The 26,128-nt window shown below is 42.2% G+C and overlaps 1 protein-coding gene across 1 annotated transcript in view; it reads right to left on the bottom strand.

Annotated features, from left to right (window-relative positions):
• The window catches only part of LOC126094715 (electron transfer flavoprotein-ubiquinone oxidoreductase, mitochondrial), a 128,833-nt gene that overhangs the window by 52,505 nt on the left and 50,200 nt on the right, over nucleotides 1-26,128 (bottom strand). The window contains exons 6-8 of the mRNA XM_049909250.1: nucleotides 23,596-23,808; nucleotides 20,797-20,972; nucleotides 1,614-1,816 (exon numbers count right to left, since the gene is read on the bottom strand). Coding sequence (XP_049765207.1) covers nucleotides 1,614-1,816; nucleotides 20,797-20,972; nucleotides 23,596-23,808 — 592 coding nt within the window. The remainder of the gene's footprint in view (nucleotides 1-1,613; nucleotides 1,817-20,796; nucleotides 20,973-23,595; nucleotides 23,809-26,128) is intronic.

Genomic DNA, 26,128 nt, shown 5'->3' with positions numbered 1-26,128 from the left:
TAAGAAAAGGTACTCATGGCCAACACAGGTCTATCAGAACACCATAAAATGTGCAGCTGGTGAGAGCAGCAGTTGAGCAATTGCTAAGAAGTTCTGCTTGAAGGAATGATGTTCCACTGGGGATTTCAAACAACAGTTTGAGGAGGATGCTGCATTTTGACTGTAATTTCCATCCCTTCCAAATAATCATAGCTCACAAGAATTGATACCAGCAGGCTATACTGCCAAAAATCTGTGAGCAAATGCTTGTATGGATCCCTGTGGCAGCAGCTTTCTTTAGCAGTGGCGAGGTACATTTGCACCTCAGTGACATTGTAAATAAACAAAATTTTCACTACTGGGCTGAAAGTAACCCCAGAATTATTCACAAAAGACCACTACATTCTCCTAACACAACAACGTGGTGTGCTGTATTATACCTTTTTGAGGAGGAACAGGTGAGTGTGACTACAAACTCTGGACATCATGTTTCAGTGCTTGCAAAATTTTTTGCGCCCCAAAATGGAGAAGATTGTTGAACAAGAGGGATAAGGGACTTGTGGTCCTACAGGATGGGAGCTCACATAGCCCGAAATTCATGTTTTGAGAGAAATATTTCTGGGACATTTGGCTTTGCTAAGGTATGATGTGGGGTGGCCTGTGCAGTCATCAAATTTGAGCCACCAGATTAGAGCATTTGTGACTTCTTTCTTTGGGGATATTTGAATGAAAAGATGTTTAAACATCACCCTCAAACTCTACCAGAACTAAGGGAGCAGATTATCAAAAGAGTGAACACCATACCCTCCATTTTGTGTAAATGAGCTGTTTAAAACTTCAGAGATTGTCCCCAAAAGTGTACTGCTGCTAATGGCTGCCATCTTGAGGACTTTATTTTCAACACTGAATGAATGTAAGATGGTATGAACTACTAACTTTGAAAATAAAAACATTTTTTCTCTACATACCCCAATTTCTTTTTTATAACTCTTCAAAAACTTCTTAACTGGTACTGCTACACACTGAACCTATGGCCAGATGACTTGTCCGACTGGTAATTATGTTTACAGGCCACTGTTTAGAGTTATGATCAAAATTCAAAGAACTATGTTAGGTAACCAAATATCACCACTCTCACATTACTTAAATTGTTTAACCAGGATTGTAACTGGTATTTGGGGTGACAACTTGTGGCAATGATGGAAGCTATGAGGTTCTGTCTGCCCCACTCCAGCACAAGTCCAGCATGAGCTACATTTTCTGTGTGAACTTTCCCTACGTTTCCCTCCACACGTCTTAAACATTAACTCTGTATCAAAATAATTTGTTCTGGTTAGGAATATGTGATATGGCCTGCTTCGCAGGTCAGAAGGCAAATATGGAGTTCTGCCATTCACCACTAGATGGCATTGGCATTGTTTTCATAGTGTGGGGGACTGTAATTCATCATAGTTTAGTCAATATGCACAAAATATTTAAAAATTATATGCACAAACCTTCCTTGTGAATCAGTCTATTTATTAGTGAAATCTGTATTAAAATCCCAACAGTATTTCCTGAGATTAGTACAAACATACAGATAGAAACCACAGTGGGGGAAATCATATACAAAGATGGGAAATTAAATATCTAACCTGTTGTTTCCGATGTTTCATCAAGTGCCTCAAAGATACTTTCTGCAGCAAGCATACCACTTTTCATCGCATAGTGAGTACCCTTTATTTTAGGAACATTTAAGAAGCCTGCAGCGCAACCAATAAGGCATCCACCAGGAAATGTTAGCTTTGGTATTGCTTGAAATCCACCTTCATTCAAAGCTCTTGCACCGTAGGCTATCCTGCAAGAAGAAAAACATTTACCACAGGAAAAAATAAACACACAAAGAACAATTACAGTTCATACGAATGATCTAAGAGCTTTTTCTGTTCTACTTTTGGAATGACTTTCAAGAACACATATTATTAGTAACTATCTGTAAGCCCTGGATAGTACTAAGAAGAAGCATGTTTTCAAAAACAAATTAAGGAAGGATGATTACTGAAAAAGAAACAGAGAGCAGGGGGATAACATGTGAGGTGATGACATATTTAGAAGATGGTATGATATATAGACTGACACTGCTCAAGAACCAAATATACTGTTTGGATGCATAGCCTGAATATTTTCTTATGACATTGATGTTGGTCTCTATGGCATTGGTCATCTATATACCAAAGAAGATAACAGCAAAGGGGTGCAAGCATTAGAGAACTACTAGTTGTATATCTCATGCTGTCAAAGTCACTGCTCATTGATAAGAGGCAGCACTGGATATGTGGTGATGTTGATGGAAAAAGTTTTTGATTAATGAAAATGGAAAATAATGCTTTAAAACACTGAAAGAAATCAGAATATACTTTGGTTAAAGCTGCAGTTCAGGAGCTGCAGAATATTTGAACAAAGATAAAGTGTCAGTTGTCAACTGCAAAAGTTCACTTCACTGGCTTCAACAGTTTAAAATGTCATCTTCAGAAGTGAAACAGGCTAAAATCATTGATAAGCCAACATCAAAATGTGAACTGGATGGTAAATTCCTACAAAGGATTGGCAAAAAATACATAAACAAAGCAAGAATGTTAAAAAGAGATGTACAAAGACTGAACAGCTGAAATAAAACATGTTTGTTAAACCAAATTTAAAATAGTTAAGCTTGAGAGCCTCTACATACTTTTGTTTTAGAATCAATGAAATAGAGTGACATTGCTAATAATATATGATACATGCGATGAATAGCAAAAGTGAACTGTCAACTCAAGAATGGTACATAGTCTGCATGACGAAGGTCAACCAACATACTGGTGACATGAAGGGCACTAAACAGGCATATATACAAAGTGGGAACATTAGTGGGCATATAATCTGTAAAAAAGTCTCCAATAGTTGAAGCGCAAGTATACATTAAATCTTATAAAACCATACTAAATGATTAAAGAAAGCATTTACACAGAAAATAAACCATGGACCAAATGTTAAGCAAACAGATAAATAACAAATAACATTATTTTACTACAAAGAGAGCTAAAGAAAGGAAGGTAAACTGTTCAAATTTTATCATCAGTTTATGGTAACACTATGGGCCACTGGAAGATTGGTGATATGTTGAATTGTTCAGTCTCCTGGAGACGAGGCTGGTTGTTGGACGTGCATTAGCAGGAAACAGGGAGGGGATGCCACTTTCACCATGTATGCAGCACGTTCCCTCATAGGCATACATCTGGCCACAGGTAAGGCAAAAAGGGGCACTTGCTAGATATTCCCTAGCAGTTATGCCGCAACCATGCCCTTACCTGTGGAAGTGAACCAAACGAGCAATAAATGGATTTCTCAGAATACAGCTCAGCAACTCTGCTTAGATTCCTTCATAGGCAAACACTCAGTAAAGTTAATTTAGGGTCATCACCCTTGCAGGCAGCCGAGGCAAAAACTTTGGGGCTATGGTTGCCATCATGTGACCTTGTTAGAAAAACTTTCAGTTTTACTCATTTAGTGTCTGTACCGGTGTAACAAGGCCACAAACTGTCATGTTGGTACCAATGCAACTGTTCTAGCAGGCTGTGACTCATCGACCAACCATGGAGCTGAAACCTAGAAGAGGGATAGAATCTTGATGTGCAAGTCAATCTACGGGGGAGCAGAATGCCCAAACATGATATAAAAGATGAACACAGAGGAAAACAATGCATGTGACCTACTAAGAACTGAGTTCATGGAAAGAGCACAGTGTGAGGCTAAGGCTTGGTCAGCATTAGTTGAACTCGGTAATAGAACTGCCCATCCAGGCCTATTGCCACCAGCAGGTAAACACTTGGGTCAGTGGCTTTGCCAGTGCTCTGTAGTAGTGTTGTGTACTATCACTCTGCGATCCCACGCCAGCTCCTCTGCATCCATCTTGATGTCCATTTACAACCAAGTCACTTGTTCAGTAACTTTTCTTATGGTAGCTGACACCAAGGTGGACAATGTTTTTTGGGTAATCTTTCCACACTTTTGGGTTTATGGGTCATTAAACAGTACATGCCATGCAGTACAAAGTGCCTTACTCTTTTTTAAAGACTGTGATAGATATGCCCAAACCTTCTCACCTGCATTAGGGAAGGTGACTGATTTCGTAGCTTACATTGCTCTTAAGGCAACAGTAGCCTGCACTTCTCCAAAGATCACTAGCCTGCACTTCTCCAAAGATCACCCGGTGCCCCTGACTCAAAAGGAAAGTGAAATAAATGCAGAGGGTGAAGTAGAAATTTATCCCCCACCAACCTCTGGATGAACCCTTTGCAAATTAGGTTATGGCATCTTATTCAGTAAAACTGACCTTGAGAGGCATATTTTCCTATTCACTTGCCTAGTGCTCAATACACCACATGGCACAACTCTGAACTCTGGTTCCAGAGGTTGACAGCAAAAGGATTCACATACAACCTGCACAAGTGTTCCTTCATGCATACAACATTGACATATTTGGGGTTCAAACTCTTGAATAATGGATTCTAACCTACAGAACATTATACTGTAGCAATCAATAACATGCAGTCACCTACAAATGTGAAAGACCTACAAATGTTTCTGGGTAATAACAACTGTTATGGCTGTTCCAGGGCAAACCTTTCTGAACTCCCTTACCAACTATAACACCAAGGTGTGCATTTCAAATGGTCACCTTATTGTCAACAAACTTTCCAGGCTTTGAAAGATTACATTACACAGGCACCACACTTTACAACATACTGCCAGGTCTGCCACTGGTAGTAACTCACGGTATTGGTCTGGTCCTATCCCAAAATACCCCAATGACCCGAGTGCCCTACTACATATGCTTCTAACACCTTATCCACCTCCTAGCAACACTACTATCAAATAGAAGAGGTCTTCATTAACATCTGTGCAGTCCAGAAATTTAAATTCTCTGTTTATAGTCAGAAAATTCATCTTGTCACAGGCCATCAACTATTGCTTCCTAACTCTGGCCCTAAGGATCATTTACCAGACTGGACTGTCCATTGCCTCCAACAATGGGCACTGTACTTGTCCAACTTTCACTATTCTATCCACTGCAGGGCAGCAACATTATACCCTAACGTGGTCGTTGTGTCCAGATTCCCTATGGGGTCCATTCCAGCATTTACCCAACAATACTTGGTGTGTTTCCAGCTCAATTCACATTTGAATTTGGCCATTTGAACATTCTCCTTATCATCATGCAATGTCATGGCCACTATCAGCATAGACTCAACATTATGATGCCTCATTCACTTTGTGCAAAATGGAGGCCACACACACCCCCCAGCCCTGATTGTGATCCTACTGGCCACAGTGGAATCAAGTGCACTTAACTAAGGCATCCGTTTCGGGTCTTGGACAAGGACCATTGCCGTGTCCCAATTCCTCCCTCTGTGCAACTGCAAGTGCTATGCCTCCCACTGACTGCACATTAGGTATATCCTGAAGAAGCGTCTGGCATGACGGAAGATGTTCTGGCCCAGTATTGCCTCTGACATCAAGGAACTTGTCTGTTAATGTTTTGCCTGTCATGTCCAGTAAGTTGTGCCTTCCCAGCAGTTTTCTCCCTGGACCATTGCTGCTTAGTGTCTCCAGCTTCCAGAATGAGATTTTCACTCTGCAGCAGAGTGTGTGCTGATATGAAACTTCCTGATAGATTAAAACTGTGTGACCGAGACTTGAACTCGGGACCTTCGCCTTCCACGGGTAAATGCTCTATCTATTTGTATCCACCTTGATTTAGCTAGTCTGTTTTTGGGCTCCATGTGATTGGTTGTAGTTTATACGTTTTTCCATTTCTCTTTTATATTCTGTTTGTCCCAAGTCACTTCTGCCACTACTATTGCAGTCCAGGAAAAAAATCTTTGTCTTTGAAGGCACCCCACAAACTATAGTTTTAGATAATGGGAGACTTCACTTCCCATTATTTTGCAAAGTTTTGTGCCCATAACAGGATTTAATGCCTTTGTGCCACACCCTTCCACCCAGCCTCCAAATGCAGAACACATTATCTGCATCTTCAAGGCTCAGCTCTTTGCAAGGAAATAATGTTCAGTACTGCTTCTAACATCTTTATTAGTTTTCTGGCAACATACTGGGCTGCTGCCAAAATCATTATGGACACCTTTTACTTTGCACAGCATTAATGTCAATCACCTACATGGCATTTCTCACCATGAATGCCCTCTGATGAATCCTGCATATAAGCTGACACAAGACCAATTGTAATTCGATCAGTGGAAGTGCACTTCAATCAGTCTATTGGTTTCATTTATAGAATTTACATTTCAGATTCTGTTCGTTATTGGTGGGCCTCTGATAATGCACAAATTGGACCTTGATTGGATTTCTTACTTACAATAGCTAGCACTGATCGAAGGAACATTCCTTAACCTGTATTAATTTGTCATATAAGCCGGGATGAGTATCCATTAATTTTGAGTGTAAATCATCTTTACAAAAAACACTGAATGTTCTCTTTTTGTCCTTTAAATAAGTTGATAGTGATTTGTAGCTGAACCATATACAAATACTCTCCTTACTTTCTTGATGGCTTTTTTGCCTTTAGTGACCACTATTTCTGTAATACCGTTAATATATGGTTGCAGACATCTCTCATTGGTGACACACTCAAAATTACCAGGTCTTTTTGTAACCAGGAGGTTTAAAATATTTATTTTGCATGTGGGATGTCAGACTAGTTGTTTGAAGCAGATGTCTGACAATGTTTTGAGTATAGCCTCAGAAGATTGCTTGTCCTTACTGATTACAACATATGTACAGTTTTTCTATTAAATACCTAGCAGGTTAAAGTCACCACCTGCTACTTCTACTGTGTACTGTACACACATTATTCCCATGCCATCGAGTTAAGGCTGTCTTTCACTGATTTTAAGACCGATGTGTCTGAATATGGTGGTTAGCAGAAATGCCTATTAATGTAAGTCCACTGGCCATGGCTTAGTTCACAGTAGGATTCATTTTGGACCTCACTACATTTTATTTTTCTGCTTCTCCCTATAAACACTCATCCTCCTGGAGAGTCTACTCTATCTTTCCACATATATTGAAATTTCCCCTCTGTCTACTTGGGGTTTCAACCAACCATCAATGCCTAATATGATGGGAGTCAGCTTTGTTTTATCAGAGACATGTACATGAGGCTTTACTTTGAGTACTCCAATACTTAAAAGGTGTCTTACCGTCCACAGCTGAGAGCAATGGGGACAGAGTGGAGGAGGATCGCCGCTTAAAAGATGTCGATGGATAAAAAGACAGTGCCCTATCCGGAGTCTAGTTAAAATTACCTCCTCCCGATGACGCGTTCGGGAGGAAGAGGTCCAAGCACAAGGAAGAGCTTTCACGTCCCGCAATTTATTATGGGGAAGTGTCGACCAATGTGCGTGCCATAAAAGAACAACACGATGACATAAAACGCTCCGTAGATCGGCGAAGGGAATCGATTGAATAGCTGGCCGAAGAAGAGAGACTGCAGCCTTGGCTGCTATATTGGCCGCCTCATTTCCACAGATACCAACATGTCCCGGGAGCCAGAGGAACGCCACCGAGACGCCCCCCAGGTGGAGCAAGCGCAGACAGTCCTGAATCCGGTGGACCAGAGGGTGCACAGGGTAAAGAGCTTGGAGACTGAGGAGAGAGCTGAGAGAATCTGAACAGATAAAATACTGTATCCGCTGATGGCGGCGGATGTAGTGGACAGCCTGGAGAACAGCGTAAAGCTCCGCAGTATAAACTGAACACTGGTCGGGAAGCCGAAAGTGATTTGGGGTGTCGCCAACAATATAGGCACTCCCTACACGTAACGATGTTTTCGAGCCATCGGTGTAAATAAATGTGGCTCCCTTCATTTGTGCACATAGAGCAGCAAATGCCCGACGATAAACAAGTGAAGGGGTACCATCCTTGGGAAATCGACAAAGGTCACGGAGCAGGCAGATCCGGGGACGGAGCCAAGGCGGTGCTGTACCCCAACATGTCAAGAAGGTTTTAGGAAAGCGGAAGGAAAGAGAACGGAGCAGTTGACGGAAGCGGACTCCCGGTGGTAGTAGGGAGGAGGGGCGGCCTGCGTACCCTACATCAAAGGAGGCGTCGAAAAAAATGTCATGGGCTGGATTAGCAGGCATGGAAGACAGATGGCTAGCATAACGACTCAGAAGGACTGCTCGCCGATTGGACAGCGGAGGTTCAGCAGTCTCAGCATAAAGGCTTTCCACAGGGCTGGTGTAAAAAGCTCCAGACACTAAACGTAATCCACAGTGGTGGAGAGAGTCGAGACGCCGAAGAATAGACGGCCGAGCAGAGGAGTAGACTATGCTTCCATAGTCCAATTTCGAGCGCACTAAGGTGCGATAGAAGTGGAGAAGGACCACTCGGTCTGCTCCCCAGGAGGTACCATTCAGGACACGGAGGGTGTTGAGGGATCGCAGACAGTGAGCCGAAAGATAGGAAACGTGGGAGGACCAGCACAGTTTCCTGTCAAACATAAGACCCAAGAATTTAGCGATGTCTGAAAACGGAAGGTTGACTGGTCCTAGATGTAAGGAAGGTGGAAGAAACTCCTTACGTCACCAAAAATTAACACAAACGGTCTTACTGGGAGAAAAACGGAAGCCGGTTTCGACGCTCCAAGAGTGGAGGCGATCGAGACATCCTTGAAGACGTCGTTCAAGAAGGCTGGTCCGTTGAGAGCTGTAGTAGATCGCAAAATCGTCCACAAAGAGGGAGCCCGAGACGTCAGGAAGGAGACAATCCATAATTGGATTTATGGCAATGGCAAACAGTACAACATTCAGCACGGAGCCCTGGGGTACCCCGTTTTCTTGGGAGAAAGTACGGGAGAGAGTAGTGTTCACCCGCACCCTAAATATGCGCTCTGCCATAAATTCGTGAAGAAAAAGGGGCAGCCGACCTCGAAAGCCCCAAGAGAATAGTGTGCGGAGGATGCCTGTCCTCCAACAAGTATCGTATGCTCTCTCCAGATCAAAAAATATTGCTACTGTTTGGCGTTTCCGGAGAAAATTGTTCATGATGTAAGTGGAGAGAGCAACAAGATGGTCAACTGCAGAACGATGCTTTCGGAATCCGCATTGGGCAGGTGTTAAAAGACTGCGGGATTCCAGCCACCAAGCTAAACGGTAATTCACCATACGCTCCAAAACCTTACAGACACTACTCGTGAGAGAAACGGGGCGATAGCTAGAGGGGAGATGTTTGTCCTTTCCAGGTTTCGGAACAGGAATGATGATAGCTTCCCGCCATCGTCTGGGAAAAGCGCTGTCGGTCCAAATTCGATTATAAAGGCGAAGGAGGTAACGCAGACTATGTGTTGATAAATGCAGCAACATTTGGACGTGGATACCATCCGGTCCTCGGGCGGAGGAGTGAGAAGAAGAGAGTGCATGTTGGAGTTCCCACATGGAGAAAACAGTATTGTAGCTTTCACGATTTTGAGAGGAGAAAGCAAGATGTTGCACTTCCGCTGCACGTTTCTTCGGGAGAAACGCTGGTGGGTAATTTGAAGAGCTCAAAATCTCAGCAAAGTGCTGATCCAATGAGTTAGAAATTGCGACGGGGTCCACTAATGTATCATGCGCGACAGTGAGCCCAGAGACCGGGGAGAAACTAGGCGCGCCTGAGAACCGTCGAAGCCGACTCCAAACTTCCGAGGAGGGAGTGAAGGTCTTAAATGAGCTAATAAAGAATTTCCAGCTTGCCTTCTTGCTATCACGGATGACATGACGGCATCGCGCACGGAGCTGCTTATAGCGGATACAGTTGGCAAAGTAGGATGGTGGCGGAAAACGCGAAGCGCACGTTGACGCTCATGTATTGCGTCACGGCATGCCTCGTTCCACCAAGGAACTGGGGGGCGCTGGGGCAATTCGGAGGTGCGTGGTATTGAACGTTCTGCAGCTGTAAGAATAACGTCTGTAATATGAGTGACCTCATCGTCGACGCTAGGAAAGTGACGGTCATCGAATGTCGCTAGAGACGAAAAAAGTGTCCAATCGGCTTGGGCAAACTTCCAACGTCACGGGCGCATATATGGCAGTTGAGGCTGCAGTCTAAGGACACATGGAAAGTGGTCACTCGAGTGTGTATCATCAAGGGCGAACCATTCGAAGCGCCGAGCTAGCGGAACAGTACCGACCGCAAGGTCCAAATGAGATAAATTTGTCGTGGAGGCAGACAAAAATGTAGGGACCCCCGTGTTGAGGCAAACTAGATCCGCTTGGTGGAAGACGTCTAGCAATAGTGAGCCACGTGGACAAGGATGTGGAGGTCCCCAAAGTGGGTGGTGGGCATTGAAGTCCCCAACCAGCAAATAGGGGGGTGGAGGCTGATCAAGAAGATGAAGGAGATCAGCTCGTGCCATTGGTGTGGACGATGGAATGTATACAGTACAAAGAGAGAACGTGTATCCAGAAAGGGAAAGACGGACGGCGACAGCTTGGAAGGAAGTGTTTAAGGGGATTGGGTGATAATGGAGAGTATCATGGAGAAGAATCATGAGTCCTCCATGGGCTGGAGTGCCTTCAACAGAGGGGAGATCATATCGGACGGACTGAAAATGAGGGAGAACAAAGCGGTCATGGGGACGCAGCTTTGTTTCCTGAAGACAGAAGATGACCGGCGAGTAGGATCGTAAGAGGATAGACAATTCACCCCGATTGGCTCGAATGCCGCGGATATTCCAGTGGACAATAGACATAGGGTGAACAGAAAACGGAGGAATATGACCAAGGGTGCCGTCAACTCAACGACTGCTCAGAGCTTGCGACCGACAGCATGGAATGGCATTCAGCCGAAGGCGGAAGATCCTGATCCATAGGTTGTTCAGGAGCAGCTCCTGCCACCAGTGATCGGCCGGTTGATCGGCCGCCAGCAGTGCGCCTCGGCGACACAGAAGACGGCCGAGGGCGATTTCCGCCAGGTGGTGTTGTAGATGGGACATGCCTTGGCGGAGAAGGAGATGAACTGGGTTTCTTTGTAGCCTTCTTGGAATTATGATGTTTAGATGAAGGAGGAACCGATGGTTGTGAAGTTGGGGTACGTAAAAAATCTTCACGAGTATGCTCTTTTTTCGAAGTCTTGGTGTCTGACTTTTGGGCTCGAGATTTAGCAGAACCCGATGAAGGGTGAGCCATAGAGCGGGCAGGCGAAAGTGGTGAGGTTGAATGGGCGACCGTGGCACTAAAGGTGAGGTCGCAAGTCTGCATGGCCGCCTCCTTTGTTGGCCGAGGAGAAGCAAGGACTGTGCTGTATTTTCCTGTCTGAGGCACGGTGGGCTGTCGACTGGCGAATAATTTTCGAGCAGCAAAGGTCAACACCTTTTCCTTCACTCTGATTTCCTGGATGAGCTTTTCATCTTTAAAAATGGGGCAATCTTGAGAGGAAGCAGCATGGTCACCCATACAGTTGATGCAGCAAGGGGATGGAGGTGGACAAGCACCCTCATGGGCAACCTTGCCACACGTAACACATTTGGCCGGATTGGAACAGGACTGGCTGGTGTGATTGAACCGCTGACACCGATAGCAACGCGTAGGGTTTGGGACGTAAGGGCGAACGGAAATTATCTCATAGCCTGCTTTGATTTTCGATGGAAGTTGAATTTGGTCAAATGTCAAGAAGACAGTGCGGGTTGGAATGATGTTCGTGTCAACCCTTTTCATAACTCTATGAACAGCCGTTACGCCCTGGTCAGACAGGTAGTGCTGAATTTCTTCGTCAGACAATCCATCGAGGGAGCGTGTATAAACGACTCCACGCGAGGAATTTAAAGTGCGGTGCGCTTCAACCCGGACAGGGAAGGTGTGGAGCAGTGAAGTACGCAGCAATTTTTGTGCCTGGAGGGCACTGACTGTTTCTAACAACAAGGTGCCATTCCATAATCTGGAACAAGACTTTACAGGACCTGCAATTGCGTTGACACCTTTCTGAATAATGAAAGGGTTGACCGTGGAGAAGGCGTGACCTTCGTCAGACTGAGAAACAACAAGGAACTGTGGCAACGATGGAAGAACCGTCTGTGGCTGAGACTCAGTGAACTTACGCTTGTGAGCAGACATAGTGGAAGGTGAGGAAACCATTGCGGAAGAATCCCCCATGATTACCGGCGTCTCCGATGGCGCGCTCCTCCCTTGTGGGGGCCCTCTCTGAGGGCACTCCCGTCTTAGGTGATTGTTCACACCTCAGGTCACACCTCCCAACAAATGGACGGAGGGACCAATCGGCACTTTCGGAAGGTATCAGCTCGGGTAATCACCCCTCCCTGGGCCTGGTCGGTACCAGGGGGTACGTACGTGTCCTACCTGTCTACCCGGGGTGGGGAATTACGCGTTACCCCGTCACCGGCTACGCACAAAAATGCGTGGGTCGGCCTTCAGACACGCACAGGGAGGAAGAAAGAGAAAGGGAAAGGAAAGAAGAGAGGTCTCAAACGCCGCAGCGGAGAAAAGGGTAAAGAGAAGAGGTAAGGAAAAGAGAAGGACAAAGGAAGGAAGAAGACATACAAGCAAAGAAGGCGAAGAATGCGTTACATTTACAAGCGTCCGTCTCCGGACATAGGCACAACCCTACTCCCAGATGGGGAGAAAGGGAAGGAAAGAGCCAGAGGTGAGGGGAGGAGGGGCGAAGATGGGGGATGGGGAAGGATGCGGAAAAGGATGGTATGCAGCCTGGAAAGGAAGGAGGGCCACATTAGCTCGGGGTCCCGTGCTCGCTACACACATATCCACAAAAGAGTTGTGGACCCCCTGGGGGGACAATGTGTAGCTGACTGTAACTGGTGCTCTTAACTGCTCCCACACCTCCTTCTACCTGGCTTATACACTGAGCACATTTGGTGAAGCTATTTTCCGAAGAGGGGCCATCATGCATTTCACTTTGGAACTGCTTGCCACTAACAGCCCCTTCTTCCATCTGTGGCATGACTTCAGTAGAGAAGAGAACGCTGTACAAACAGAATAGGCATTATCATCAGGACGCAATGTCTCAAATCTATTCCATAAGATGCTGGGCCCATTAGTAATACCCAATCTTCCTCACGAATTACTCCAGATCTGGGCACATTACGCCACCCATTGAGTACATACCAACCACCGCAGTACCTTCACAGTGGGAGACAGCCCCGCCATGCCGTTTGAAGCTGATTGATAATGTTCAAACCAGTTTTCAGCTGTCCACAAACAGCAGCCAATATGTTCATCACGACCTCACTGTGGCCGTAATTCCTAACCGAATCAACACAAGAATTTAATTCTTTCATGGATGAAGGAAAATTTAGACAAATTAACTGCAAGCCTATCTTATGTTTACATAGAAACTAAAAGAGGAATGCACAAACTTGAGCTGTTGCTGCCATCATAGTCGCTGTATTTAGTGCTGCTAGTATGGGATTTTAGCCACTACAATCTTAGTAAAGCACTGTTACGTTCAAACCAAAATTTGGGTTGTGGGCACGATTGTTCAAATATTTGACCATCAAGAGAAGCTGGTAGTATTAAGTGTCACTGATTTTCTGTTGAGAGAGAGAGAGAGAAAAATATGTAACCTAAAGTTAAGGAATAGGAAGAAAATACATGGAACAAAACTGAGAGAATACATTAGATTATAAGAGCCAAATCAAACGGACTCCCAGCTGAAGCACTTCTTATGTCTGTCAAATGAGCTCATTTTTATGTAGTTGTTTTTTGTCTTTTTCAGACAAGTATCATTTGAAATGGTACAATGTGTAATACAGCCTAGCTGTGCGTCTTCCTTTGTCCACATAATGTAACTGAATTCTAGTCTGGGTTCAGAAAATATAGTGATCATTGTTTTTTTTCCAGTGGGATCAACAGAACACTAAATGAGAAATGAAGCAAGACATTAGCAAAAAAATAGTAAAGACTACAAAGTATCAGAGTAAATGGAGATGCCAAAAGCAATCACTTATTCACTTATAAATTGGCTAAAGTTGACAGAACACTGAAGAAGTATAATACTGAGGCAAGGCGGTAATTCTTAACCTGACACATAAAAACTATGTTTCGAGCAGAAACTCAACATATTCATCTTTCATATCAATCCACTTCATCCTACATATTTTCATGAGTAGATTCTATTCCTCATGTGTGATTCTGAAAGGTCTGTAAAATACCAATCTGCAGCTGTCAAAATCCTTTCAACAGATTCAAAATTTTCCTAGCAACACCTATCTTTAGCTTAGGAATAGGTGACACTCAAAGGATACAAAATGTGATCAATAGATTGGATATTTCAACACTTAATAATCAAAAAACCCCAGTTCTTCCTTTGGTGTTGCAGACATGTAGACTGGAGCGTTGTCCATTTATTTATGTATTCTTCCCATGTAGGTTTCCAGTTATATTCCTACCTATTGGTCCAAAAGACTGGTGTAGTATTTACCAGTCACTGTTCTACCTTCTACAAGGCTGTCAGTGAGAAGAATCCGTTGCACCCAGTTTTGAATGCTGTTTTGCTTTTAGGATCATGAAAGCAGACCAGTCATAGCCCTAACTAATGAGGGAAACTAGTGAGCTGGGCCAACTCTAGCAGGATTTGGTCCAGTAACAAAAATCTGCAACAACTAATTAATACACAAACGAAAGTTCACTCAAACAGCAATACAATTAAAGACAAACAAAAGTTAACAGTGTTTCATCAGAACATAAGAGGCCTATACTGCAAGCTGGATCAGTTCACAGCAAATATAGAAGACACAAAAGGTATAAACAGTGCCCACATTCTGTGTCTAACAGAACACCACATCACTGCTGGTATTGCAGTGGTCCCTATTCCCAACTTTGTTTTCGCAACGTCTTATTGCAGGAACTATATGGACAAAGGAGGAGTAGCTGTATATGTAAAAAACAATGTCTTGTTCACGGCAATAGATGTACAAAGATTCTGCTTTGAGCTACATTTTGAAGTATGTGCTATAGAGGTGCCAGACACAGTCTCCAGATTAACAGTTGTGGCAGTTTACAGGGCACCATCTGGAAATTTTAAAGTGTTTGTTAAACAATTAGATCCTCTTTTGTTGTACTTCAGTAGAAAAAATAGGGGCATGGTAGTTGTTGGGGATTTTAACATAGATTTCTTGGTTAATTCTCCCTGCAAGGTGGAGTTTGAAAATCTCATGTGCACGTACAACCTTGTTCCCGTGGTTAGCTCGCCCACCAGAACCACAACCACTTCCAGTACTCTCATTGATAACGTTTTTGTTGATCAGAGTAAAGTCAACCATATTAATATTGAAATGGTTATAAATGGTCTGTCTGACCATGACGGACAACGAGTTACTTTCAACAGCTTGGGAATTCCTCTGAGTGACACCTCACTTAGATGGAAAACAGTAAGGAAAATAAGTGAGGAAGCTATTCAAACATTCAGATCATGTCTTCAGCGTACTGACTGGACACCTGTTTATCTAGCAGAAACTGCTAATTCAAAATACAATTTATTCACAAATGAGATAGCAGGTATCTTTGAAAGTGTATTTCAAAAAAAGTCATAGAGTCCAACCTGCTAGGTCTGCAAAAAAACCATGGCTCACTAAGGGCATCATAGCTTCCTGTCAGAGAAAAAGACAACTCTGCATAGCATCAAAGACTTCTAACAACCCTGCTCAGCTAAAACATTATAAACTCTACTGTAAAATTCTTGCCAAAGTAATTAAAAACTCTAAAAGTATGTGTATAGCATCTGAAATTACTAATTCTGAAAATAAAATTAAAACAATCTGGAATGTGATAAAGAGAGAAACAGGGGCTGTAAACTACACCAAAGACAAAATATTGTTTTAACTGTTGACAACTCAGAGATAACTAATAGTGAGGAAAGTGCTGAAATCTTTAACCAACATTTTTTAACTGTCCCAACACAGATAGGTTGCCATGGTTCTGTAGATAAAGCTGCCTGTATAATGAAAAATAATTTTCCAGAACCTTTCAGTCAAATAAGTGTGCTTCCCATTACTGCCAATGAAATCAAAAAAATCATACAGTCTTTGAAAAATAAACATTCTGCTGGTATCGACGATATTTCAAGCAAGCTGTTGAAGGCTTGCTGTAGTGAAGTGACCGAAGTTTTGTCTCACATCTGCAACACATCCATGCAACAAGGAGTGTTTCCAGACAGAATGAAATACTCTGTTGTCAGGCCCCTGTACAAAGCAGGGGATGCTACAAATGTGTCAAACTATCGCCCTATCTCTCTATTAACAACATTTTCAAAATGTCCTAGAAAAAGCTCTGTACAACAGGATTGTGGCACACCTTGGTGACCTGAACATCATTAACAGTCAGCAGTTTGGTTTTCAAAAGGGAGTTTCAATAGATAACGCAATTTTCTCATTCACAAATGATGTTCTAGAGTCTATAAACAGCAAGAAGCTGCCATTTGGTGTCTTATGCGACCTATCAAAGGCATTCGACTGTGTAGATCACCAGATACTCTTCAAGAAGGCCTGTCATTATGGAATTACAGGACCTGTAGGGAACTGGTTAAAATCGTACCTCGAAAATAGGAAGCAGAAGATTATTCTAGATGTTTCAGATAGTGTATCACAATATATAGTGGACTCTGAGTGGGGAATTGTGCAGCATGGTGTGCCACAGGGATCAGTGCTTGGGCCCTTGCTGTTCCTCATATATGTTAATGACCTGCCTTTATCCATCAATAAGAAGTGTAAATTTACAATGTTCGCTGATGATACGAGCATTGTGGTGGATAATGTGTCAACTACTGACTTAGAATCCGAGGTCAATGATATCCTTAAAGAAGTTCTGCGTTGGTTTAGTATTAACTCCCTTTCAATAAACCTGAAAAAAACCAATTTTATCCAGTTCCAGACAACCCACAAAAACCCAAAAGAAACAGTTATCACACAGAATGATCAGATGATAAAGCAAGTGTACTTATCAAAATTCCTAGGCGTATATGTGGGCAGTAGGCTGAACTGGGAACATCACGTTCTACAAACACTAAAACGGCTGACGTCGGCAACATTTGCTTTACGAATTTTGTCATGCTTCAATGACATTACCATCTCAAAGTCAGCTTACTTTGGCTATTTTCATTCAGTCATGTGTTATGGCATCATCTTCTGGGGAAATACACCTGCTGCAAAGAAAATCCTCACAGCACAAAAAAGAGCAATAAGAATCATTTGTGGTGTACCCCCACGAACCTCATGTCGAAATCTTTTTAAACGACTTGAAATACTGACAGCAACATCTCAGTACATATATTCACTGATGTGCTTCATAATAAATAACCCCACTCTGTATGAAACGAATTGCCTACATCATGAACATAACACCAGAAGAAAAGAGGATTTCCACTGTGAGTTAAAGAACTTGACACTTATTCAGAAAGGGGTAAAGTACGCTGGAACGAAAATTTTCAATTCCCTACCCAACAGCATCAAAAGTATAAGGAGTAGTACATCAGTATTTAAACGTAGCTTGAAAAATTATTTACTTGAGACCTCACTTTATTCACTGGAGGAATTCTTTCAGAGAAATAAGTAAAACATAGATTGGAAAGATGTTTTTAAATTTTTTGACACTGTTTACTGTTAAACTAATGTAATAATGCCCTAATGTAAAAAATCCTGTTTTTCTCATTTCCATTTTTGGGTCACTTTTAAACCCAAAGTGGGAAGTTTTGATTACTGTTCAAGGTTAAAATAGATGCAATAATGCCCTAAATATGAAACTAATATCTTCACATTTATGTTGACTAGTTTTTAAGCTAATAAGTATGATTTTTGTGCACTGTTATTAATACTATAACAATGTCTTTATTCTATGTATTTTATTATGTACATTGACACGTTCCACATCTGGGTGACTTGCTCACATGTAAAGATCTATGGAACAAGTATATAAATAAATAAATATGCTGTGAAGGAAGGTAGGCAGATTAGAGTTTAATTTCCTATCGACATCAAAATCACTGGAGACGGAGCTCAAGCTCAAATTAGGGAAGGAATGAGAAGGAAATTGGTTGTGATCTTTCGAAGGAACTCCCAGCATCTGCCTTAATCAGTTTAGGATTGGATTGTTTCGGGGGGAGGAGACCAGACAGCGAGGTCATTAGTCTCATCAGATTAGCGAAGGAAGCCGGCCGTGCCCTTTCAAAGGAACCATCCCGGCATTTGCCTGGAGCGATTTAGGGAAATCACGGAAAACCTAAATCAGGATGTCCGGATGCAGGATTGAACCGTCGTCCCCTCGAATGTGAGTCCAGTGTGCTAGCCACTGCGCCACCTCACTCGGTAATCAGTTTAGGGAAATGGTTGGAAAACTAAATGTGGATCACCACACATGGAGTAGAAATGTCATTCTCCCAAATGTGAGTTCAGTATTCTAACCATAGCACGATCTCACTCAGTAGTATGAAGTTGTGGATCCATGTCTCATCCAAAGTAACACATAAGCACGCAGAATCAATCAGATACTAAAATGATCTGTTGTTGTTGTGGTCTTCAGTCCTGAGACTAGTTTGATGCAGCTCTCCATGCTAATCTGTCCTGTGCAAGCTGCTTCATCTCCCAGTACCTACTGCAACCTACATCCTTCTGAATTTGTTTAGTGTATTCATCTCTTGGTCTCCCTCTACGATTTTTACCCTCCACACTGCCCTCCAATACTAAATTGGTGATCCCTCGATGTCTCAGAACATGTCCTACCAACCGATCCCTTCTTCTAGTCAAGTTGTGCCACAATCTTCTCTTCTCCCCAATCTTATTCAATACCTCCTCATTAGTTACGTGATCTACCCACCTAATCTTCAACATTCTTCTGTAGCACCACATTTCGAAAGCTTCTATTCTCTTCTTGTCCAAACTATTTATTGTCCACGTTTCACTTCCATACATGGCTACACTCCATACAAATACTTTCAGAAACGACTTCCTGACACCTAAATCTGTGCTTGATGTTAACAAATTTCTCTTCTTCAGAAACGCTTTCCTTGCCATTGCCAGTCTACATTTTATATCCTCTCTACTTCGACCATTATCAGTTCTTTTGCTCCCCAAATAGCAAAACTCCTTTACTACTTTAAGCATCTCATTTCCTAAGCTAATTCCCTCAGCATCACCCAACTTAATTCGACTACATTCCATTATCCTCATTTTGCTTTTGTTGATGTTCATCTTATATCCTCCCTTCAAGACACTATCCATTCCGTTCAACTGCTCTTCCAAGTCCTTTGCTGCCTCTGACAGAATTACAATGTCATCGGCGAACCTCAAAGTTTTTATTTCTTCTCCATGGATTTTAATTCCTACTCCGAATTTTTCTTTTGTTTCCTTCACTGCTTGCTCAATATACAGATTGAGTAACATCGGGGAGAGGCTACAACCCTGTCTCACTCCCTTCCCAACCACTGCTTCCCTTTCATGTCCCTCGACTCTTATAACTGCCATCTGGTTTCTGTACAAATTGTAAATAGCCTTTCGATCCCTGTATTTTACCTCTGCCACCTTTAGAATTTGAAAGAGAGTATTCCAGTCAACATTGTCAAAAGCTTTCTCTAAGTCTACAAATGCTAGAAACGTAGGTTTCCCTTTCCTTAATCTTTCTTCCAATATTTCTACGGAATCCAAACTGATCTTCCCCGAGGTTGGCTTCTACCAGTTTTTCCATTCGTCTGTAATGAATTCGCGTTAGTATTTTGCAGCTGTGACTTATTAAACTGATAGTTCGGTAGTTTTCACATCTGTCAACACCTGCTTTCTTTGGGATTGGGATTATTATATTCTTCTTGAAGTCTGGGGGTATTTCGCCTGTCTCATACGTCTTGGTCACCAGATGGTAGAGTTTTGTCAGGACCGGCTCTCCCAAGGCCGTCAGTAGTTCTAATGGAATGTTGTCTACTCCTGGGGCCTTGTTTCGACTCAGGTCTTGCAGTGCTCTGTCAAACTCTTCACGCAGTATCGTATCTCCCATTTCATCTCCATCTACACCCTCTTCCATTTCCATAATATTGTCCTCAAATGATCTAAACACTGTTTAAATTTGTTTTTGCTCTTAGTTTGTGAGAATTTTGTAAATGTTTCACTCTTCCAACATTTTTTTCCTCACACTCTGTACTTAGAATAGAACATACTGTACCCTTTCTTCTGCCCCCTGACATTTAATACAATGTTAATCACTAATAGTCCAATACCAAATTGTACAATTTCTCTCTGTTTACATTTGTGGCTGTAGTTTTAGGTGTTCCCTCATGTGGATTACCTTCATTACAGGTACTATCATTTTTCAATTCAGATGCAGATGCCAGTTTCTGAAGTGTTGAAAACAAAGGTAAGTGCTCTTTACAATCCTTCACAGAGTTTGGATGAAATTACACTGGTGATAAGCCATCACAAATAAAAATTATGTGATAATACTGTGTACCAGTTTGTCCATTTTAATCACACACAGTAAGACTACTTAAAAAAGGTCATACAAACAAAACTATTCTGAAAACACATTGGCACTTCAGATAAGGATTGCAACTTAGGCCAGTGCAAAAAAAAACGAAATTTCCTTAATGTCAGCAGCATCTTTGTACCAGGCTGAGAACTTTGTACCTTACCCCCCATAAAGTGTTTTTTCTGCCCTCCAGATGCAGCCAAGATTTAGTAGAAACTGTGAAAAGAGACCTATACACATACACTTAAGGTATTATGCATACATCTGCAATGGTCATGTTTTTCTTTGGGAAATATTTAATGTTAAAATCTTCAATTTCTTTTACCTTTTTCCTCCTTCAAATGTGGGTCTGACAGATGGATGTTGTTTAAACCTCTGAAATTCCCTAAAGGGACTTATGTATGGATTTGTATAGTCTAAGCCAATAACAAAACCAACTGCGACCAAAGGAGATGGTTCATTAAGGTGATACAGGAATGAGCCACCATACGTATGCCGATCCTGAAACATTAGACAATCTGTAAAAAAATCAGAAAATCACATTTCACAGCCAATGTGTGTACATAGGAAAAAATGTAATATACATACAAATGACACAACACATACTTTATAACAAATATTGACAGTACACTCATGAAACGGTCATACAGGAAAATCCCCACTTCATCCCTACCTTGGAGATGCTGTGTCTCATCGTTCATGAGCTGACTATAACACCACATTCAATCTCACTTACATTTTGATAACCTGTCATTGTAGCAGCAGTAACTGATCTAACAACTGCATCAGACACTTGGTGTGTTACATGGGCATTGTCAACCACAGTTCCGTATTCTGCCTCTTTCCATATTTGAATACACATGCCTTTACCAGTTTCTTTGCCGCTCCAGCACAATTTCAAATTGTTTACAAAATAACCTTATCCCCCTCAAAATAATCTCCATTACAACTAACATATTTGTCCCACCAGTGCTTCCACTGTTCACAAAATGTTTTGTAGTCATCTTTAGAAATGGCCGACAGATCCTCCCTGGCTTTTTTTCCTTGATTTCTTCAATGTTGTCAAATTTGTGTCCTTTCATGGCCCTTTTCATGCATGGAAATAAGAAAAAAATGCATGGAGGCAGGTCAGGTGAGTAAGGTGCGTGGGGCAACAGAACGATGCCATTTTTAGCCAAAAACTGTCTTAACAGAGATGGCTGTGTGTGCAGGTGCATTGTTGTGGTGGAAGTACCAGTCTCCTGTCTGCCACAAATCAGGTCTTCTTTGACGAACACTATTGCACAATCTTCTTAAAATTAAAATTTCCAAATGAAAGGTCTGATTGATGGTCTGACCTGGGAACACATTCTGAATTAACTATGTCTTCAGCATCAAAAACGGAAAACAAAATTGTTTTGATTTTCATTTGACTTCACAACATTTTTTTGGGCGGGGTGACGATGACGTCCTCCATTGGCTTGACTGTTGCTTTTTTTCTGGGCCGTAACCATAGCACCATTACTCATCACCACCAGTAATAGCAAAAATAGTCACACGCAGATGAACAGAACAAGCCAGGTCAAAAACAAGTGGCACTGAACTGGCAATGAGTTGTGCTATACACACCTAGCGCAGAAATGCATACTACACATGGTCCACCTATGGCAATGTTATTCCAGTTTTTACTGGGTACTCCCTCGTATGAATTTGGGAAAGTCAGTAACCAGGTTATCAGCACCAGTGCTAAAATTGTTTGAGACAAATGACAAAATCTGTAATTTCAAGAAAAATATTAAATATTCAGTCAACTCCCTCCTTCCCCCACTTGCTCTCTCTTTCTCTCTCTCCCCCCCCCTCTCCATCTCGCCCCCCCCCCCCCGCCCCCACCCCACCTGAAACATTAGTCCTTTTCAAAAATTTGCTGGACAAATAGGATAGATTAAAGGTAGGGATTATATTTAATAACACAATTGTGGTTGGGATGATCAAATGCAAAAAACTTAACATGAGACAGCCACCCTGACTGCAGTCATCTCCTCAATACCATGTTTCAGATCATCATGATAGTCAAACCAGAACTGTCTTTCCATCTGCTAAAACAAGTGTTTGTGAAAGTGACATAATTCCTTGTAACTAAAGGTGTTTCATAAGCACTTTTTAACAGAAATGCAATGCCAGTTGTTCATTCAACATTGTCCGCCCCTGGTAGCTGAGTGGTCAGTGCGACAGAATGTCAATCCTAAGGGCCTGGGTTCGATTCCCGGCTGGATCGGAGATTTTCTCCGCTCAGGGACTGGGTGTTGTGTTGTCCTAATCATCATTTCATCCCCATCGACACGCAAGTCGCCGAAGTGGCATCAACTCGCAAGACTTGCACCCAGCGAACGGACTACCCGACGGGAGGCCCTAGTCACACAACATTTACATTTTACTGAACATTGATAAAACATGTAAATTTCAAAGGGAAGAAGAAACAGTATGTAAGGGTTCTCAAATACAGTTTATAGTTGTAAATGTTTAAATGGAAGCATCATAGGTACAGGGGAGAGAGATGATTGTTGTCACGTATTGGTAGAATTTATACTTGGTGTAAGTAATGATGTGTGTCACATTCATAATACAAAAAAAATGCATGTTCAGTTGCTAGGCTGTCCTGCACAACTCCTTACAATATGAGGACATTTAAATGGTGCTGTTCATTACAGTTTTTTAAAACTTCATAATATACTTTTTTTCTGTCTATCCTGGGTTTTGCAGACGGCAGAGTTTTGAAAAAGCAAAATTTAATTCACTAATACAGAGGGGGGGGGGGGGGGGGGGGAATAAGAAAACAGTCACGTGAAGCAATAAAGTTTTAGTTCTGTACACATATATAATATCTCAATGAAAGCAAAAATTAAAATTTTGGAGTGCTTTAACTTGATTGATCTAAACTGTGATGTCACTATCCTAACTTTGTTGTTTCTAGTGATGACACACAAGCAGCATCTCTCTTCCACTAGAATGCAACGTAACATTTATAGGATTAAATTTATTTCTTTTTCAGAGATATGTTGTGGTCGGATGATTTTCAAATGACTGACTATAAGGTCATGATAATTTCTGTAAGCTAAGCAGCAGTTTCTAAACAACATTTACTAACCAATGGCCATCCAATAGTATGTTCAACAGTGCCTGGTTTATGTTTCTCTGGTACAATTTCCCATACTTCCTTCAATCCAATGCCGTACGTCTGTGCTTCACAATTTTCACGTAGCTTGTATTTATTAAAAAGTTGCTTTGATAAATGCCCATGGCAACCTTCTGCAAAGAGTGTGCACTTTGCATGCAGTTCCATACCACGCTCAAAAGTTTCCTGCAAAAAATGAAAAGTTCAAAACAAGCTTATTTTTTATTTATTTGCTCTCCTGTTATCGATCATTGTCATAACTTTAGTTTAGATACATATTCAGATAAAAGAGGACTAATTTTAATTCTTTTACTGCTAAAAGATAAATGCATACAATGGTATCAAAACTGAAAATCAGAAATTACCAGTTTTTTGTTACAAAATAAGTTCAGATTGACACATTGTTTTCCCATATTAAATGTACAAACAATGTTTCAGTAGTATCAAATATTAATCTCATGATTTTTGTTGATTAATATGTTAATAGTGATTTGAAGAGGGCAGCAGTTCAGACAAAGATGTTCCAGCTGCATTGTAGAATTGTACAAATGTAAAAAAGTAAGACCTGTACTTTCTCACTGATTATCTTTACACTTTTCTTCTTTTTTAAAAAATGTTAATTACCCCCTAACATTCAGATCATTGGAGACAATGGTTGACTAACCTGGTAAAATAATGACAAATGATTGGAAACACTGTTCCATCATCTGAACTTATTCAGGGAAAACCACTGGTGATTGCATTGTTTTTATGCAAACATAGGCATGAGGTGTGGACGCAGCATCAATGAAGTTACTATCCTGTGGTTGGGGCAGAGGTGGGAGTGGGGCAGGGATTAGTAAAGACTGGGGGCAGGAGGATTACAGGATAAAAGAATCTCTGTTTTTGTTGACCATCACCTCAAACCATTCATCTGCAGCATAGCCTCCCACACTAAAGACCTGGAGCATAGCCTCCAACAGTAAAGACATGAAACATTTCCTTCATCAATTCTCCAACATCCCCACACCCCTGTATCCGTAATATTAATGTTGATGCCACTTTCCCATACACTAACATCTCCCATATCAACGGACTTGACTTTGCCGAACTCTAATTCTCCCAATGTCCTTCCAAATCCAGTTCATGTTCTCATTCCTTATATATCTAACACCATCCACTGTCACCCTGTTTATGGGTCATCTAGGTGAAATCTTCCTAACCATCCAATATCCCACACTACTTGTCTATTTCAGGTTCACTAATGATTTCTTCATGATTTGGAACCATAGCTAAGACACCCTATCTCCAGCCCCCCACAGCACAAATGTTCCACTTTCCTTGATGTTGATCTCCACGTCTCTGATGGTTCCATCCACACTCTTTGTCCATATCAAACTCACAAGCTACTGACAGTACCTCCATTTTTATTGCTATTGTCCCCTCCACCCCAAAAAATTCTTCTCATATAATCTAGCCACCCTAGTCATAATGCAACTGCACTGACAAGAAATCTCTTGCCCAGTTATACTGTAGGTCGCACTAATAGCTTCACAAACAGGCAGTATTCCCAATACATAGTCTGCAGACAGATGTCATGGACCACCTCACACAACCCTAATCCTGTAAACCCCATTCCCCAAATGCCCAGTACCTTCCTGAACTGGAAAAAAATCAACCACATCCATCAAAAGGGCTTCAGCTATTTATTGTCATGTCCAGAAATCAATAACATTCTATCTACAATCCTTCCAACATGTCCCAATGCAGTATTCCAACCCCCCCCCCCCCCCTTTCCTTCCTCCAAATCTTTCAGAACAACCACAAGCTACTCACACCCCAATCCATTGCCATATAGGTCATATCCTGTAGAAGACAAAGGTTCAAGATCTATCTGTACACCCACCCAGTACATCTTAAGTCCAGTCACAGGCTGAGGCATGAACAGCCACGAGAAAGCTGTTGCTAAGAGCAGTGCTGAGAACCCAGTGCGGGAACATGCTGGTGAGCGTAACATGCTCAACTTCAATGGCTACTTCTCAATCTTGCCATCTGGGTCCTCCCCCTCCTCCTACCTCCCCCAACAACAGTTATTCTGAGTTACGTAGATGGGAGCTGTCCTTGCAACACATCATTTGATGCCATAATCCTTCTCATCTCACACTCTGTTGGCCTCGTGCACCAACCCACTTCCACCCCTTCCACAGTACCTTCCTTTCTCTCATCCTGCAACCACACCTTCCTCCCCAGACCCTATTCCCAATCCACACCTCCACGTCATCGTGGGCTGTACGAGCTCACCAGCACATGTGTCCATGCCATGTCCGTATCCAGTGAACATGCTGTCTCTCCGTCCCAGCTGTCAACAACCCTTTCCCATCCCTTCCATTGCACTTCTTCCCCACCCACTTTATTCCACAAAACCTGTCATCCCAGTCACTGCAGAGCTGCAGTGCCAGCAGTATGGGGTTGTCAGCTGACACAATGTTAGCCATTCAGGTGTGTGTGTGTGTGGGGGGTGGGGGGC

This window comes from Schistocerca cancellata, chromosome 8 (assembly GCF_023864275.1).
Source record: "Schistocerca cancellata isolate TAMUIC-IGC-003103 chromosome 8, iqSchCanc2.1, whole genome shotgun sequence".
Classification (NCBI taxonomy): Eukaryota; Metazoa; Arthropoda; class Insecta; order Orthoptera; family Acrididae; genus Schistocerca; species Schistocerca cancellata.
The sequence above is the reverse complement of the archived record's forward strand: the minus strand, read 5'-3'. Positions and strand labels throughout refer to the sequence as shown.